Source organism: Geotrypetes seraphini, chromosome 6 (genome assembly GCF_902459505.1).
Source record: "Geotrypetes seraphini chromosome 6, aGeoSer1.1, whole genome shotgun sequence".
NCBI lineage: Eukaryota > Metazoa > Chordata > Amphibia > Gymnophiona > Dermophiidae > Geotrypetes > Geotrypetes seraphini.
The window spans coordinates 233,148,521-233,166,701 of record NC_047089.1 but is presented as its reverse complement, the minus strand read 5'-3'; the positions used below and the strand labels follow the sequence as shown (position 1 = coordinate 233,166,701).

The 18,181-nt window shown below is 42.6% G+C and overlaps 1 protein-coding gene across 1 annotated transcript in view; it reads right to left on the bottom strand.

Annotated features, from left to right (window-relative positions):
* The window catches only part of MORC3 (MORC family CW-type zinc finger 3), a 140,211-nt gene that overhangs the window by 27,210 nt on the left and 94,820 nt on the right, over window positions 1–18,181 (bottom strand). The window contains exons 11-13 of the mRNA XM_033949594.1: window positions 8,974–9,096; window positions 8,808–8,882; window positions 257–305 (exon numbers count right to left, since the gene is read on the bottom strand). Coding sequence (XP_033805485.1) covers window positions 257–305; window positions 8,808–8,882; window positions 8,974–9,096 — 247 coding nt within the window. The remainder of the gene's footprint in view (window positions 1–256; window positions 306–8,807; window positions 8,883–8,973; window positions 9,097–18,181) is intronic.

Here is an 18,181-nt window from a genome sequence, read left to right as displayed (position 1 = left end):
ATAGATAAATTTTCCTTAAACACTAGTGGTAATGTAAGCATTGGAAATAACTGAAAAAATGAGCTCAAAGAAATGTATTACCCTTTAAAAATAAAAACCACCTCAGTATAACCCACTGAAGGTGATATTTTCATACATTAAAGATTGAAAGATGGTATATTATCTTCATAAGCTCACACACTTACTCTTTAAGTGCCTTTGTATATTATGACCACAAAGATTCATGAATGCAGGTTATTACAAATGCTACACTTACATGTTGTTGGCTTTGGTCCATACTTTTGATCTTGGGTTGTTCCTTATCTCTATATAACAAAAAGCATAGAGAAAAATCAGAGTGAGTTATACTTATTGCCTTTCAAAACAAAGTTTGCAAGCTTCATACTGTCTTTAATGGTGGGAAGTTAAATCTTTCAATATGAATTATTTTTGTTTTGTAATGGTGGCAAGGTAGTTCTTTCATACCTCTGAATGAAACCCGTTTAGATCTGGATTCTGCTAGAAAATGTACAGACAATTGTTTCACGCCAGAATGTGTAAGATTCACTACCATATACACATAGAAAAATGAAGGCAAATGAAGACCATATGTCCAACCATGCCATCCACCATCCCCTCTTCTCCCTTAGAATCCAAGCCGTCTTGAATTAAGATGCATGATTTGTCTCCACCACCTCCACAAAGAGGCCATTCCAAGCATTCACCACCCTTTCTGTGAAAAAGTATTTTCTGAGTTACTTCTGAATTTATCCCCCTTCACCTTCATTCTATGGCCCCTCATTTCAGAGCTTCCTCTCAATTGGAAGAGACTCGCCCTCCCCCCAACCCCAAAAAGATTGCAGGAGGGATTCCAACTCCCTCCTGCCATCCCAACTGACCTACCCCCACTTCGCCCCAAAGCAAAATGGCAGGAGGGATGCCCACTCCCTCCTGCCAGGAAACATCTCCTCCTGAAAAAAAAAAAGGCTGGAGGGATGCCCACTCCCTCCTGCCACCGGAAGACACCTCCTCCTCGAGGCCCCCCTCCCCTTGTACCTTTTGTTGGAGAGCAGGAGGGGTGCTCAGTCCCTCTGCTTCCTCCAATGCGCCGTCCAGAATGCCAGGCCTTAGGCCACTCCCCAGTGCATCATGTGATGCACGGGGCGGGAACTAAGGCCCTGATTGGCTCAGACGCCTTAGGCCCCTTCCTTGAGCCAATCAGGGCCTTCCTTAGGCTCCTTCCTGTATCCTGGTTACAAGGGGGAGGAGCCTAGGCCCTGATTGGCTTGACTGCGCCTCCCAATCATTTTAATCATGTTTAGCGATCCTAAATGTTTTGATATTTTAAAATGTCCATATTCCAATTGAATCCATGCTTTTTCACTCTCTTGAATCTTGTTTTGAATATATTTTATCATGCTTCACGTATAAAGCGTCCTTTAAAAAATTTATTTATACTTGTCTTCTAACTGATGTATATCTATCATTAGACCTTGGTTGTATATCATATGTTCTTCCATCCCATATGAGTTAATTTAGCCCTTGATGTGTAACCAGCCAGTTATGTATTATTTTTTATTATTTTTTATCATTGTGCTACTTAACTTTTGAATTGTACACGATTGCTCAGCATTTGATTTGATCATAGCCATCTGTCTGTTTTCAGCTTGCTTCCACATTGCTTTTTATTATGCAGATCATTTTTAAGTATGTACATCATTATTTTATTACCTTGTCGCTGTTTTTAAATTATTGCTTTTGAATTATTGTTTTAAAAACATTGTTTTTTCTCTTTGTTTGTATGAGGTTTTGAATCGTTTCTAATTGTGTTGAACTTTTGTTTTATATGGTCCCTTAGACTCTTGATAAAGGCACAGATGCCAAAACACTGCCAGTGTCGAGTCTATGAGCTTTTGTAGCATATTTATCAATAAAGTGACTCTAGAACAGTATACCCGTGGCCGATTACTTGACATCTTATCCTCACATCTACTTCATTAGCATTCTCAGATCTCCAGGGTTACAGGTTAATGTGATTTCTCTTTCCTTAGCTACTTTCTCTTCCAAAAGCAAACTATGACTTGTCTTTCAGTTTCAAACTCATGCTTCTCTTCATGGCAAATTGAACATAAAGCATAATGTACGTACATTTGCTATATATATTGTAGAAATGTATTACAGAACTGTGGCTTCCTCTATTACCTAATAAGCATCTATCCTAATAGACATTCAAAACTTTAATCATAATCTATGCAATACTTTTGAAGCTCTAATAAGGCTTCATCCTATTCACAATGTTACTACTCCAATGGTGCTACATAAGCATTCCCTACTCTATGCAGCTAGCAGTTTTTCTCCTAGGGTTCTATTCAGCACTGGCTAACTCAGTATCCTTCTAATTTTTGCCGTCACCTTTTCAACCTGTTTGGCCACCTTAAAATCATCACATACAATCACACCCAAGTCCCATTCTTCTGTAGTGCACTTAAGTTCTTCACCCCCTAAACTGTTCTGTACCCTCAGGTTTTTGCGGTCCAAATACATGACCTTGCATTTCTTAGCATTAAATTTTAGCTGCCAAATTTCAGACCAATCAAGCTTCGCAAGGTCTTTTTTCATGTTATTCACACAATCTGGGGTGTCTACTCTATTGCAGTTTTTGGTATAATCCGCAAAGAGGTAAATCTTACCCAATAGCCCTTCAGCAATATCGTTTATAAAAATGTTAAAAAGAACAGGCCCAACAGAACCTTGAGGCACACCACTGGTAACATTCCTTTCTTCAGAGCGATCTCCATTGATCACTACCCTCTGTCGCCTTCCACTCAATCAGTTCCTGATCCAGCCTGTCTCTCTGGGACCCATCCCAAGGGCTCTCTATTAGACGTCTTTATTGAACACTGTTAAAAGCTTTGCTAAAATCTTTTCTACAAAAGGTCAGATAGAAATATTTTCTTGTCTCTGCTATATACTTTTACCTGTTGTCTGCATTTTCCTCTTTCCAGGCTTTATCTTCATCAGCCCACGCCCTTTCAACAACCACCCTAAAATCTGCTCTTGCTCTCCCTGCCATCACAAGGACACCTCACTCTGCAAACTCTGCAACATAGGTATGAATACACTTAAACCACATAACCACTATAAATGCGCCTGTTTAGCTTCAAAATCCTACACGGTATCCTCCATCCCTTTATCCCTCTTTCTTGGAATTCCTCAAACCCTAACATCACCAGATCCTCCCACAAATTAAAACTATCCTTCCCCTCGCTAAAAGGCATTTCCCACACAGGAAAGCAAGGGACCTCCCTCCCCTTCAAAATCACTGAGCTCTGGAACAACCTTACCTCCCCTCTTTGGAACTTGAGCTCCCTCCAAGTTTTCCGCAAGCATCTGAAAACCTGGCTTTTCTCAAAAATGTAAGTCTCCCTCCAACTTAGGAATCAAGGAAACTCATATCTTGGCATCCCAAGTCCTCTAAATTTTCTTCACATTTCTACCTCTAATCCTCTGTTGTAGTTCCTTCCTATTTCTTCTACTGTAAACTGCGCCGAGCTCTACGAACGTGGAGATGATGTGGTTTACAAACCTAAGGATTAGATTAGATTAGTGAATCTAGGCTTTAGTAGCTTAATTGTATGACTCTTAGTTCTAGTGTTTTTGGAAAGAGTAAACAAAAGATTCACTTCTACCCTTTCCACTCCACTCAGTATTTTATGTGCTATTATTTTTCATTCTTTTAATAGTCTCTTTTCCCTTTCCTATGCTCATGTCTTTTATTCTTCAGAGGCACCCTTCATTGGTAGCAAGATTGTGAGCTAACTGGCAGGAAAGCTGGTCAATGCAGTCTATCGATCTCCTGTGCAAAGCGGCATTACAAAGTAATTCGTCGTGGCTCGGCTTCTATCCTTTTTAAATTTTGTGTGTGTGTGTGTGTGGGGGGGGGGGGGTTCTGTCACTTTCACCAGTTTTCTGAGACTAGAATCAAAATGCAGAGCTGTGATTTCACTGAGAAATGAGCAACAGCTTTCTCAATCCTCTGTAGGTTGCTGGACTTCTGCTGTTGCCTCCCTGTGCTCTCTGGCTCTTATGAGAGAAATAATCCCATATTCTAGTGCAAAGTGTCTAGTGGTCTTGAACCGAGAAAATCCGAGCCCTGGTACAAAGAAGGTGTGTGGGACCTTATACAAAATTCTACACACATGTATGTGTGTATATATTATTATTTATTTCTAACAATCGTAGATTAATACATTTATTTAACTATGTATAGGTATCAATGTAATAATAAAGTTTCATTTTTGTCAGTTTCTCTTGTTTTGCAGTTAATACCAACTTGAAAGAGTGTTTGCAGTCATTTTTTATTAATCTCATCACGTTGTTTTTCTTTACGTTTTTGAGCTCCAGATTTTTGAGATGACATATTTAAGGCCGGTACCTGAAATGAAATATCGAACATAGAAATTTCCTGTATTGCTATCAAGAATTTTGTTAGTGGTTCTAAAGTTAGGACAATATTGCTATTGTTTTTCCGCTAACCATCAAGCCGTTTATAGTCTCAAATTTCTCGATAACGTAGACAAAAAGGCACCTGATGTCAGTGGGTCCTTTATGCTACAATTACAGCATTTACAGGAAACTTTACCAGTGGAATTATTTCTTCCTTCGCTGTCCTGTAAAGTTTTCTTTGCAGTCCATGATGAATCAGCAAGGCTCGTGTCCCGTTTTCTTCTTCCTCCCGGGATTCAGTGGAAAAGCAAGGAGGAGTAATCTGAACAATATGTTCGAAGCTAGGAATGGACACGTGAGAACACTCGTTGATAATCACTTTCACAAGTTTTTGTTCATTGAATTTTGAATGCACCATATTATGTCACTCAAAAGTATTTTATCATTGTCATGGCCTTCTATTGCTTCGCGCTCACTCAACACTTTGCGATCTTGTATGCGAAAGTTTTCACGCCGTTTTTTGTCTTAGTTTGTAAGGACAGCTCCTTCTCGAGACAATGACATGTATCGGTTTTCGTGATGTTTCTTGGGCTTCATTGGGCCCCCTTGAACTTCATAGGCCCTGGAGCGATGTACCAGCTGCACCCCCCCCCCCCCCCAATCTCTCGTTGGGCCTGACCTGAATTTTTGGTTTTGCATCTGAACCCACAAATTGCTTGTAGAAAACCGTCGATCATCTTTTAAAATCCTCCTCCTTACCAGGGAGCTGCTCCTGACCTCCTCCTCCCCCCCCCCCCCCCGGTTTGTTTTCTGCATGCAAGTTGCTCAGAAGTGTTTCTGCTCTGCTCTGTACTTTTATTATTTTCAGGTGGTTTTTTTCTATGTGTTCACTTGGAGGCTTAGTGCTCAGAGGTTTCTATTTGTTGGGAACTCTGACTGGGAGAAGACACAGACTCCTATTGTGGAAATATGTTGCTAGCAGGATCAGCCCTTAGGGACACTTAGCTAGCCAACCTGCTTTTTGTATTTTTGAAGCACAGGAGCCATCCCCTGCGTAGATGCGCACATCTCTGATTTATTCAGGAAGTTGAGTGCAAGCTGTTTGGTTCCTTCTCAGCTCGGCTGGGATTAATAGTGGGCTGGCTGCTTGGTCCTTCCCCCTTTGCAACAAAGTTTCTTGGGGTTGAGGTTCAGTTCAACTTTGGTCCGACTGATAGCTGCATGTGGCTGACCCAGAAGCCTTCTCTCTGATGTTAGCTCTGACGTCAGAGGGAAGGCTTCCGGATCAGCTACTGACGGCATGCTTGGAGCACTGCACGCTACTTGATGGAGGAGCGAATGCAGCTGGAGGGCAGGAAAAGGAGGAGCACAGCTCCTCAAAGTGCCTCCAACCCTGCGGGATCCCCACAACCCTAGGGGAGGTCCCCACATGATCCCTGCGACCCGAGGGGGAACCCCCACGGCTTCCTCAGGATTCACGTCATCCCTGGAACCCTTTTTAAAAATCGGCATCACATTAGCCACTCTCCAGTCTTCTGGTACTATGCTGGATTTTAAAGAAAAAAAAAAATACAAACTACTAACAATAGCTCTGCATGTTCTATTCCTTTCTCTCCTCTCTTCTATCTTCCAAAGTATTTAGATCAATGCTGTCTTGTTAAAATGTTTATTTTATTTTTCCTCTAACTCTACTTTTCACTTCTCTATTACCCTCCAGGTACTTTAGTTAGATTGTGAGCCTTCGGGACAGTAAGGGAATTTTTCAAGTACCTTTCTTATTTCTAATCTTAATGTATATTTTCTGTAAACCGCTTAGAACCTAACGGATGTAGCGGTATATAAGAAATAAATTACATTACATTACATTCATTTTCAATTATATCAGTACTCTGGGATGTATACCATCCGGTCCAGGCAATTTGCTACTGTTCAATTTGTCAAATTGACCCATTACATCGTCCAGTGTTACAGAGATTTGTATGAGTTTCTCTGATTCATCAGAATGGAATACCATTTTTGGCACCAGTAACTCCTCCACATCTTCCTCGGTGATGACCGAGACAAAGAATTCATTTAATCTCTCCACTATGGTCTTGTCTTCCCTCAGAGCCCCTTTTATCCCTTGGTTGTCTAGCTGTCCAACTGATTTTTTTCCCAGTTTCTTGCTTTTAATATCCCTAAAAAAAAGTTTTTACTGTGTATTTTTGCTTCTTTTCAAGATCTGTTTGCCTTCTTTATTAGTGCCTTGCATTTGACTTGACATTCCTTGTGTTGTTTACAATTATTTTCAGTCAGATCCTCCTTCCACTTTCTGAAGTATTCTCTTTTGGCTCTAATGGCTAACCCTTTCTTGTTAACCACATTGGCTGCCATTTAGTCTTCCTTCCTTTTTCTAATACATGGAATATATCTAGTCTGGGCTTCCAGGATGGTATTTTTGAATAACATCCATGCCTGATCTATAGTTTTGATCTTTGCAACTGCTCTTCTTCTAAGTTTCTTTTTTACCATTCTCCTCATGTTATCATAGTCTTCTTTTTGTTTAAATTAAGGGCTGTTATATTGGATTTCCTGTGCATACTTATTCCAGGGATTATATTAAATCTGATCGTGTTATGATCACTGTTATCAAGCAGCCCCAGCACCATTACCTTCTGCTCCAATTCATGTGCTACTCTAAGAACTAGATCTAGAATTGCTTCACCTCTTCTTGGTTCCTGAACTAGCTGTTCCATAAAGCAGTCCTTGATTTTATTCAATAATTTTATCTCCCTAGCATGCCTTGATATTATATTTACCCAGTCAATATCAAGGTAGTTGAAATCACCCATTATTATTGTGTTACCTAATTTGTTAGCATTCCTAATTTCTGATAACATTTGAGCATCTGTCCATTCATCCTGATCAGGCATATGTTAGTACACTCCTATCACTATCCTTTTCCCCCTTACGTATGGAATTTCTACCCATAGGGATTCCAAGGTGTGTTTCTGCTCCTGTAGAATTTTCAGTCCATTCAATTCAAGGCTCTTAACATATAATGCTACGCCTCCACTAATTTGATCCAATATATCAAAAGTCAGAGGCTTGTGTTGAGGTTAGGTGGAGTTCAGATAATCGGGGGAGTGTGAGAAGGTTGTGGTCAGCAGAGTGCAGCAGACAGTATGGAGTATAGGAAATAATAAGTTTGCTCAGGTAAAAAGAGGCAGAGGGTAAACATGACTTTCTTGTAGAACCCACTCTATTCCTGGATAAGTGGGTTACAGACAGTCCCCAGATTAAGAATGAATAAATGATCTAGAAACAGGAACGAAGTGTGAGATAATAGAATTGCAAAGGGACTTGGACAAACTAGGGGAATGGGCAGAGAGATGGCAGATGAAGTTCAATGTTGAGAAGTGTAAAGTATTGCATGTGGGAAGCAGAAACCCGAGGTACAATTATAAAATGGGAGGGATGTTATTGAATGAGAGTATCCAAGAAAGGGACTTGGGGGTAATGGTGGACACAACAATGAAGCCAACGGCACAGTGCGCAGCGGCTGCTAAGAGAGCGGAATAGAATGCTAGGTATAATCAAGAAGGGTATTACAACCAGAACGAAAGAAGTTATCCTGCCGCTGTATCGGACAATGGTGCGTACGCATCTAGAGTAAGGTGTCCAATATTGGTCACCGTACCTTAAGAAGGATATGGCGTTACTCGAGAGGGTTCAGAGGAGAGCGACACGTCTGATTAAGGGGATGGAAAACCTTTCATACGCTGAGAGATTGGAAAAACTGGGTCTCTTTTCCCTGGAGAAGAGGAGACTTAGAGGGGATATGATAGAGACTTATAAGATCATGAAGGGCATAGAGAGAGTAGAGAAGGATAGATTCTTCAAACTTTCAGAAAATAAAAAAACAAGAGGGCATTCAGAAAAGTTGAAAGGGGGCAGATTTAAAAAGAATGCTAGGAAGTTCTTCTTTACCCAACGTGTGGTGGACACCTGGAATGCGCTTCCAGAGGACGTTATAGGGCAGAGTATGGTACTGGGGTTTAAGAAAGGATTGGACAATTTCCTGCTGGAAAAGGGGATAGAGGGGTATAGATAGAGGATTACTGCACAGGTCCTGGACCTGTTGGGCCGCCGCGTGAGCGGACTGCTGGGCGTGATGGACCTCAGGTCTGACCCAGCGGAGGCATTTCTTGTGTTCTTGTGTTCTTGTGTTATGTTTCTCTTCATGCCTCTGTTATTCTCATCTGCAAGCGTCTGACGTGCTTTAGTCTGTTTTTCACTGGGTCAAAGTCTCTAGTTCCTTGTCCTTCAGCCAATTTCTCATTGTCATGCTTCAGCAAAACACTTATCCAAAAGAAATATCTGTATCCAAATTAGTAACTCACCTTTTTTTATACGTTTTCTCATAAGTAGGGTGGATAGGATCTTCATCCTCTGGTTCTTCTGGTTCATTGCAATTCCTGATAAAAATAAAGAAAGGTCTGTCCTTAGTAGAACTTGATGCACACAGCTGATTCTTGATGCAGTTTTCAAATGATTTCGGGACTTTACCTGAACTGTGGGTCAGGATTCATGTAGCAGTGCCACTTTTCTGGTAGCTTTAGAATTCCATCTGGAAGTTTCCGCCATTTCAGACAAGTATCACACTGAACCCAGGTTTGGTCTGGACGTTTCCTAAAAGGCAATGTAGACTTTTAAACCTCTTGAACATGCAATATTTGTATTTATATGTATGATTAGGACTTCTGACCCTAGGGGTTAATCATTTTAAAATTTAGGGGTTTATTTTTCAAACAATTCGGTGCTTTGGCAGACTAAGGGATAGATTTACTAACCTGCCCGAATCTGAACAATCCATTTCCAATTCAGGCAGGTCTGACAGATTCACAAATCTATCGTATTCAAATGGGTGTGATCGAAGGAACGACCCCATTTGTGAGCAGGGATCGCAAATGTGCGATCCCCGCTCATGTGCAGACCCTGACAGTAGTGACAGGAGAAGCAGCCTCCTGTCACTGCTGTCAGGGCTCTGCCCTGATCTCTCATGCCTGCTCGCCGGACTCTCCTGCTCTCTGCCGCTGTTCCCTTCAGTGCAAGCCCGTGGTTTTAAAGCGGGCCTGCACTGCGGGGAATGGCGGCAGAGAGGAGGAGAGTCCGGCGAGCAGGCAGGAGAGATCGGGGCAGAGCAAGGCAGGCAGAAGAGCCTACATTAGTCCCACCCACCGGTCCAACATACCGGCTCTACCTGACACACACACACACTCCCCCCGAGCAAGCACGGCTGGCCCACCGGCCCCACCGCCTCATTCATGAGCGACCCACCCCAGGCAGTCGGGCCTGGTACACTCTCCCCACGTACCTGTTAAATGGTTGTGAGCAGAAGGGGTGCCCGGTCCCTCCTGCTCCTTTGGGCAAGCCTCCCTCCATCTTTGGAAGCAGGAGGGGTGCCCGGACCTTCCTGCTCCTAGGCCAATCTTCGAGAGCAGGAGGAAAATCCTCCTGTTCATGCTCCCCCGGCCGCCGCTGCACAATAGCGGTCTTAGGCCCCATCCCGGCATATCTGATGCACGGGGAGGAGCCCAATGCACTGATTGGCTGAGGTGCGAGCCTGGGAGGTGCCTCAGCCAATCAGTGCCTTGGGCCCCTCCCCGTGCATCAGATGATGCGCTGGGGCGGGCCTAAGGCCACTATTGCGCAGCGGCAGCCAGGGGAGCAGGTACAGGAGGATTTTCCTCCTGCTCTCGAAGATTGGCCTAGGAGCAGGAAGGTCCGGGCACCCCTCCTGCTCCAAACTATATTAAAGGAGGTGGGTGCAGGCAGGCAAGCCCAACCAGGAGTGGGCTAGGGGTGGGAGGCCTACGGAGCAGGAGGGACTGAGCACCCTTCCTGCTCCCAACCTTTTGGTGCCAGGGTGGTGCCGGGGTGGGTGGGCCATGCCAGGAGGGGGATGAGGGCCGTGCCATGCCAGTCGTAGGGAGGGAGGGCGAGTGCTGTGCTGCAGCATTAGCATTATGTGTTTTTTATGTTGTTTGTTTTTTTTAAGCGCTTATGGCAGGAGGGAATTGGCATCCCTCCTGCTTGGGGGACGCGTTTTCTTTGGGGAGGGGCGCGTTTGTGGGGGGGGGGTACATTTGTTTGACAGGCCTGCCTGTCTATTATTAATTTTTTTTTATGGGGCAGATATTTTGCGTGTGTAACACACACAAAATATCTGTGCCATGGAAAAAAATGAATAAAAAAGACAGGCAGGCCTGTCAAAAAACCTGCAGACCCCGTCGGTAACTCAGTTACCAACAGGGCTACAGCAGTCGGGTTTGCCAATAGTAAAACCCAATTCGAATAGCCAAGCAATTGTTAGTGAATCAATCGCTTGGCTATTTTGCATGAGGTTTTGCTAATTTGCATGGGAGGGTCAGGATCGGATCGCTACAGGCGTTAGTGAATGGGGTTGGAGGGAAATTTGGTCGCAAAGGGCTTGCAAATCGATCGGTACACGATCGGTTTGCTTAGTGAATCTAGCCCTAAAAAAACTAGGGTTTTATCAGTACATTTGCATCCTGAAATATCTTTTTCTGTAATATTTTAGGTGAATGTCATTAAATGATACAAAATGCTCTACATCCTTTTTACCATTCCTGACAGTTTCAAGCCTCCTCCCTTCATCTCCATCAGTCACATAAATTCTTTCAATTTTCTCACCTAATTTTATTCTCTCTTCATTCTCACTTGCCCTCCCAAGGAGAAATTATGTCTGTCTTACTAATTTTCTTTCCTTTAGTTCCAACCCAGTAGTACAGCAAATAGAAACAACAATGCAATATACCACCTGTTTTCCATTTCCTTGAGGAGCTGCACCAACATTATCAGAACATATCGGTGGTTAAAGCAAACAAAAGAATACTGTGTGTGTGTGTGTGTGTATATATATATATATATATATATATATATATATATATATATATATATATATATATATATATATATATATATATATATATATATATATAAACAAACAGTTAAGAGAAAACTAATTAAACCTGAAGAAAGAGTTTGTCAATAAAAGAGTGAAGAGAGCAATACTAAAATATATTCAAGTGGTTTAATAACTCAAAACATAGAGAGGGTCTCTGGACTAATCTGGGTGAAACTAAAGAAAAACAATTAGCAAATAAGATCTAATTTCTCCTTCCTTGTGAGGACACTAAGGAAGGAGCAATTAGGACCTACCTGCTAAGTTCAAAGCATTTCCTAAGATGGGCAAGGCTTCAAAGATCTCTGCCCAAATATTTTCTGTTCCAGATACAATAAACAATTGTGCTCCTACATGGAGCTGACAATGCTTTGCGAATTCAAGAAGGAATGACTATATCCCTGGTCTGCAGCTGCAATCAAATCATCACTCAACTTCATTCACAAGATTGAAACACCTCTGGTAGAACGTTTTCTATGTTTACTTACTAACATACAGTGAACATTCGAAATTCTATAAAGCAAAAATAAATCAAACCAAAATGAAATACTATTCCGATAAAATATTAAAAGCTAAAAATCCTTCTCTTCTTTATACCATCCTCAATAATATAACACCGAATAATAAAAAACAATGTGAATCAAGTAGTATAGTTCCCACTGCTCAAGAACTTGCCGACTATTTTACTGAAAAAATTATTAACATTAGGAAAACATTTAAAAATAACTTACTATTTTCAAAACATCTTGAACAGGTTAATCCAGATTCACTATCTTCTAAATGTTCAAAATTTAAAATACCTAGTTTAAATGAGATTGAAGCTACTCTAAAAACTCTGAATATCAAAGGTTCTAAAGCTGATCAAATACCACCTCTAATTCTTAAACAATATTTTGACATCTTTGGACCTTTGATTCATATATTAGTTACCGAAAGTTTAAACCAACACACTGTGCCCTTGGATTGGAAAAAGTCATACATCCGTCCCATTATTAAAGATAAAAATATTGGTCACGATGATCTATCCAATTATAGACCAATATCTAACATCCCCTTTTTAGCAAAATTAACAGAAAAAATTGTTTTCAACCAAATTTCAGAGTTTGTAGAAAAAACTAACGTGTTACATCCGAATCAAACTGGTTTTAGACAGCACCATAGCACGGAACACTCCCTGATTGGCATGACAACTTCTATTCAATATTTCTTAGATCAACATCAATCGGTGCTGTTAATCTCTATTGATCTTTCAGCAGCATTTGATACGATTGATCATCAACTTCTTCTTAGCAGACTCCAATCTATTGGGGTTACAGATGAAGTTCTTGATTGGTTTACATCTTATTTCAGCGATCGCACATCCACAGTTCTTTTCAAGGAATCTTCCTCCAAACCTTCACAGATTGCACATGGGGTCCCCCAAGGATCTATTCTTTCACCCTTACTTTTCAATATTTTTCTTGCACCACTAATGACATTATGCCAATCTGTAGGCTTTCATGTTTTTGCCTATGCCGACGACATTCAGCTACTGCATCCTCTAAATAATAATAATATAATTGAAATCTCGGCTATTAATGAAAAACTTGACCAAATTTATCACTGGCTAGATAAAAACAGATTGGCACTTAATATCAAAAAAACTAATGTCATGCTTTTTCCATGGAAGGATAGTTTCCCTCTTGTTACTCCTATCTCTATTCAAAACGTCCCCCTACAATCAGTCAAAAATATTAAAATTTTAGGGGTAATTTTCGATAACAAACTTAATTTTCACGACCATATTAGTAACATCATGAAAACTACCTTTTACAGGTTACGTAAAATTCGCTCTATTTCTAAATTTCTATGTCCCAAATCACTTAACATCCTGATTCACTCTTTGGTGATGTCTAAAATCGACTATTGCAATTCTCTATTTAAAGGAATTGCTTTACATGAAATAAAACGTCTTCAAATTATACAAAATGCATCAATTAAACTAATAACCAAATCCAGAAAATTTGACCATGTAACACCACTTCTTAAAAATGCTCACTGGCTTCCAGTTATTCACAGAATAACTTATAAACTTTGTATAATCACCTTCAAAACCCTATATAATATGACCCCCGCTTTTTTATTTAAGTTATTAATTCCATATTCTGCAAGGAGAATTTTAAGATCTAATGAACAAAACTTATTGTCTATTCCTTCGCTGAAAATTATAAACACGAGACGACAATTTATTTTTTCATGTACTGCACCACAGACTTGGAATGCCCTCCCTATTTCTTTAAGGGAGGAGAAGGAATTTGGAAAATTTAAAAGTAACTTAAAAACTTTCCTTTTTAAAGATGCCTTTGCAAACTAATTTTATTATCTTACTACTCCATTTTACTTTATTATATTTTTTATCTGTTACCCTCTTGTATTTTCCCTTAATGTCTCTTCTTTACTTTAATGAATTGTATTTCATCCCTCCTTACCTAATGTTAAGAATATGTTAAATTGATTGTAATTTAGTCCTTTTTAAGCATTCGTATGTATTGTATTGTCACCTAACAAATGTAAATTTTAATGTGTACATCGCTTAGAAGTTTGATTAAGCGATTAATCAAGATACCTAATAAACTTGAAACTTAAATGGTTTCCCTTTGGAATTAAATAATTATGCCAATTAAATATTATCTTGCCTACTAGGCAATGGGTTTTAGAAGTTGGTTCACCTTCCCTGAAATTTGCGAAGAGAAAATCAATCTGCCCAACCTTGGAAATTGATTGGTCACTTCAATGTACTTCTAATGTATACAACAGTCATGAAGCAAAAGTAAAGGTTTGACTTATCTAAAAAGAGGACACCATCTTTGGAAGAAAGAACAGAAATTGTTTAGTCAACATTCCAGTTTCCACATACTTGAGAAAGAGATCTGTGCATGTTAAAAACTTATGGCTTAAAATTCTCTTGGATGAGATAGAAATCAAGAACAAGAAGGGTGAGCGTATTCCAATAAGCTTCTTAAAGAGGCTCAAAAGATGAAGTCCTAGTATCTTAAGGACAAGGAGAAATGCACAGGAGGATGTATAGCGTCCCATCTTAAAGAAGGCACACTACAAATGGATGAAATGCTCAAGAAAATCTTTGAGATGCCATAAAAGCATGACAAAGTTTTCGGGACTCAACAAGATCTCATTGCTGCTAGCGCAACTCACACATGTATCTTGCACGTATTGCACTTGCTCATAAGAGACAACCAACGTGGGTCCAGTTGGAAATCTGTAATTCTCCAAGGTAGTTTGCTTCACTGGCGGTACTTGGCTAACCGCCAGGACTCGGTCTTTCGCCGTTCCCTTTCTCTTACCCAAGAGAATAGACATGCTCGTCACCACGGAGCTCCAGAACAGCTAACCTTTCCAGCTTGTCAGTCATGTATTGACACCAGAGGGGAATCCCAAATCCTTCCTGGATTTGCAACAAGAATTTCGCCTCATTAATAAGGACATCTTTGCCTATCATCAGCTGCATCACTATCTGAGCTTACTATCATCAGCACATTTGACTCAGGAGAAGCAAAAGTGTTTATCCTCCTTTTACTCCCATGGTACCTATGGCAAAGTACCTCTTTGACAAAACCATGCAGCTATCTGGCAGGCAGCAACCCCGATATCCTATCAGCTGCTGACGGAAACCTGGTCTGAAGATCTTCAGTGTGTCACCCCAGAGTGTCTTTTCCGATCTTATGCTACCTATTTCTTTGGAATTCCAGATGGCTCACTCCTGTGGGAAATACAATATAAATTTCTATTGTGCCTGTACATCTCGCCTCGTCAAGCTCCTACAGACCTGACGACTTGCCCTAAGTGTCATAAGTCTAGGGCGACCAGGGCATATGTTTTTGGCACTGCCCTGTGGTTCAGGCCTTTTGGTCGGCTATAATGGCGTTTATTCATCAACAATGGGACTGTGGACTGGTGGAGTCCCCTGTTTGGTTCTACTAGTGGGACACACCTGTTCGTAAGGGATTCCAAAGATTCCTTCACAAGGCGGCAACAGTGGCGAACAAAGTGATTTTGCTTAACTGGCTGACACCTGATACACCCTTATGGAGTGTAGGGCGCACTCATATGATAGCTCTACTGACCTTGGAAAGATAAAAGGTTCACTCTCTGACTTCATCTAAAGGACAATTGTTTCAGCAGACTTGGGAGCCTTTTTGGAATTCTATGCCACATGTTTCTAGAAGCAGAGTATTGAATTTTCATTAATTTCAGTCTGTGGTCTTCAATTCGGTTATTATTTGTTAGGAGCATGCAGGGGGTTACGGAGGGCAATTTTTAAGTGGTTGGGGGTGGAACTGGGAGAAAATGTTCTTTGATATTGTGGCCAGACATACAGCACAGTTACTTACCGTAACAGGTGTTATCCAGGGACAGCAGGCATATATTCTCACATGTGGGTGACGTCATCTACGGAGCCCCGATGCGGAAGCGTTTTCAAGCAAACTTGATTGAAGATTTAAGTTTGCTCTGCTGCTCCACGCATGCGTGCCTTCCTGCTCCACTAGGGGGTGCATCCCCTCGTGGTCTCCAGTTCACTTAACTAGCCAAGAAGCCAACCTCGGGGAGGTGGGTGGGTTGTGAGAATATATGCCTGCTGTCCCTGGATAACACCTGTTACGGTAAGTAACTGTGCTTTATCCCAGGACAAGCAGGCATGATATTCTCACATGTGGGTGACCTCCAAGCTTACTGAAGAGGGATGGAGGGAAGTTGGCAATTTAAGCAAATAGATTTCGCAATACCGATTGGCCGAACCGGCCATCGCTTCTGGACAGGGAGTCCAGACAGTAGTGGGAGGTGAAGGTATGAACCGAAGACCACGTGGCAGCCTTGCAGATTTCCTCAATAGGTGTGGACCTGAGGAAGGCTACGGAGGCTGCCATCGCTCGGACTTTGTGTCCCGTTACTCGACCATGCAGCGCGAGACCAGTCTGAGCGTAGCAAAAGGAGATGCAATCGGCCAACCAGTTGGACAAGGTGCGTTTGGAAACTGGGTGGCCTAACCGGTTTGGGTCGAAGGACAGAAACAGTTGTGGGACTTTCCGGTGTGGCTGAGTGCGTTGGAGGTAAAAGGCCAACGCTCTTTTGCAGTCAAGAGTGTGGAGCGCCACTTCTCCTGGGTGAGAGTGGGGCTTGGGAAAAAACACGGGTAAGACGATGGACTGATTTAGATGGAAATCAGACACTACTTTAGGTAGGAACTTTGGATGGGTGCGGAGTACCACCTTGTCGTGATGGAATACCGTGAAGGGTGGGTCCGCTACCAGCGCTTGTAGCTCACTAACCCGCCGTGCGGACGTGAGCGCGAGTAAGAAAATTACCTTCCAAGTGAGGAATTTTGGATGGCATTTGTCTAATGGCTCAAATGGAGGTTTCATTAGTTGAGCCAGAACCACGTTAAGGTCCCAAACCACCGGGGGAGGTTTGAGAGGGGGGTGGACGTTTAGCAGACCCTTCATGAAACGAGTGACTAAGGGATGGAGCGAGAGGGCTTTCCCTTCCAGGGGCTGATGAAAGGCCGCAATTGCACTGAGGTGTACTCGAATGGAGTTGGTCTTTAGGCCGGAATGAGATAGTTGAAGTAGATAGTCAAGGACCAGGGGGACGGGGACCGACACCGGGTCCTGGCTGTGGGAGGAGCACCAGGTTGAGAATCTGGTCCACTTTTGTGAGTAGCAGGTTCTCGTTGAGGTTTTTCTGGAGGCCTCCAATATCTCCTTGACTGATTGAGACACGGGGAGAGCAGTTAGGGGGAGAGAAACCAAGCATTCAGATGAAGAGACTGAAGATTGGGATGTAACAGTGAACCCTGACCCTGTGACAGTAGAGAGGGAAACAGAGGCAGAGGCAGTGGATCTCTGACACTGAGTTGAAGTAGCAGGGAAAACCACGGCTGGCGTGGCCAGCGAGGGGCAATCAGGATCAGGGTGGCTTGTACTGTTTTCAGGTGGACAAGCGTCCGCAGTATCAGAGGAAACGGCGGGAACGCGTACAAGAACCTTCCCTCCCAGTTGAGGAGGAAAGCGTCGGCCTCGAGCCGGTCCGGGGAGTATATCCGGGAGCAGAAGAGAGGTAGCTTGTGATTGTGAGGGGACGCGAACAGGTCTATTTGAGGCGTCCCCCACCGTTCGAACACTCCTTGTAGTGCCTGAGAGTGTAGTGACCACTCGTGTGGCTGGAGGAGGCGGCTGAGTCTGTCCGCCAGACAGTTTTGTTCTCCTTGTATGTACACCGCTCGAAGGAAGGTGTTGTTGGAAATTGCCCATTTCCAGAGGCGCAGGGCTTCCCGACAAAGGGGCCAAGACCCTGTGCCCCCTTGTTTGTTTACGTAGTACATCGCTACCTGGTTGTCGGTTCGGATGAGAACCACTCGGTCGCGGAGCAGATGTTGAAAGGCTACAGTTGCGAGGTAGATGGCCCGAAGTTCTAGCACGTTGATGTGGCAGCGACGGTCTTGTGCTGACCACATTCCTTGGGTGCGTAGGCCGTCCAGATGGGCTCCCCAAGCGTACTCCGACGAGTCCGTGGTGAGTATCTTGCTGTGGGGTGGGGTGAGGAAGAGCAAACCTTTGGAAAGATTTGAAGAGTCGGCCCACCAGCGGAGCGATCGTTGCAATGAAGGAGTCACTGTCACGGAGCGGTCGATCGGGTCCCGGTCTTGACGCCATTGAGACGCCAGGGTCCATTGAGGGATTCTCAGATGGAGGCGGGCGAAGGGTGTGACATGGACGGTGGAGGCCATGTGGCCCA